The 1,192-nt window shown below is 36.0% G+C and overlaps 1 protein-coding gene across 1 annotated transcript; it reads left to right on the top strand.

Moving 5' to 3' along the window:
- Positions 1-576: 576 nt before the first annotated feature.
- Positions 577-1,192, top strand: LOC26515301. The gene is made up of 2 exons (XM_014910231.3): positions 577-888; positions 949-1,192. Exons 1-2 carry the CDS (start codon positions 704-706, stop codon positions 1,127-1,129), a joined length of 366 nt encoding a protein of 121 aa, XP_014765717.1. The 5' UTR covers positions 577-703; the 3' UTR covers positions 1,130-1,192.

Here is a 1,192-nt window from a genome sequence, read left to right as displayed (position 1 = left end):
TTGTTGTTAATTACTTTTTGCCGAGCGGCTTTTTATTGGAAATTAACGCCAGCAGGTTTTTGGTATTTTTGTGCGTATTCTCTCTATTTGTTTTCCCATTTGACAGCCTGCCGATCGGAGTCCTGGAGGGATGGCTGGGATGACTGGGAGCTGAGGGGGTTGCTACTTAAATTGAAATCAGCCATAAATAGGCATTAAACTTGGTACATAATGATTTTAATGGCGGTTTTCTATATTATGCTGATTACTGTAAATTTTCCGTTTCAATTTGCCGCTTTTATTGATTTTTCTCTTATCTCCTTTGTGGTTGTTGTTATCATTGTTGTTGCCATTTGGCTGTCTGTCCTTTTTTTCAATTTGATTCCATTTGTTTGGCATTCGATATAAATTTATCTAATGACTCTGCCATTATTTGCCTTTTGGGCACACATTTATTTCATGCCGCATTCCGTGCACTGATTTATGGCCAGTTTTAAAATTTGCATAATGTTATTAATTTGGCTCAGACATTGAATGGCTTAAGATGTTATGGTCTCAGAATGAATCCATAATCGTAATTCACTTACCATCAGACTGTGTTTGCTTCTAGATACATTTTAAGCAATACCCTTTACTTTAATTTCAAATTTGAAAAGAGAAACTAACTCAAAAATATTTGTTACAATTAAGCTTATATTTTCCTATAAAAAGTATCACTTCCAATATGAGCTGTCGTTCCAATAACTCTGTAATGGCCATTGTGGAAAGGACACAGAAGTGTTTGTCAGAAACCTTTGCAAAATATCAGCAAAAAGTAAGCCATGAAGCCTGTGAAGCCGTTCGTCGGGTGATGAGCAAAGATCCTCCGAATATTATGGAGGCCTCGAATACCTGTAGGCTATTATGTCGGTGAGTTACTAACTACTGACTCTATAATAAATAATAATATATGTATTTAATTAAATTCAGAAACCGTAAAAAACTAAGAAAAGAAGGGTTTCTCTCCGTAGCTTTGTTCCTTACAATACTTTTATTTTTCTTGCTGGGATTGCACCTGGTTCGTGTCTATCATCGCACCTGTGCCTATGGAGAGGGAGGATGTTTGTCAACGGGCTTCTGGTTCTACGAAGAGTGTCAGATAGTCACATGAAAAAAAAACTTTCTTAGTTTGTTTAATTTATTATTGACAATGAAGAGTAAGCTAATCAGAGCA

Source organism: Drosophila ananassae, chromosome 2R (assembly GCF_017639315.1).
Source record: "Drosophila ananassae strain 14024-0371.13 chromosome 2R, ASM1763931v2, whole genome shotgun sequence".
In the NCBI taxonomy this organism is placed as follows: Eukaryota; Metazoa; Arthropoda; class Insecta; order Diptera; family Drosophilidae; genus Drosophila; species Drosophila ananassae.
The sequence above is the reverse complement of the archived record's forward strand: the minus strand, read 5'-3'. Positions and strand labels throughout refer to the sequence as shown.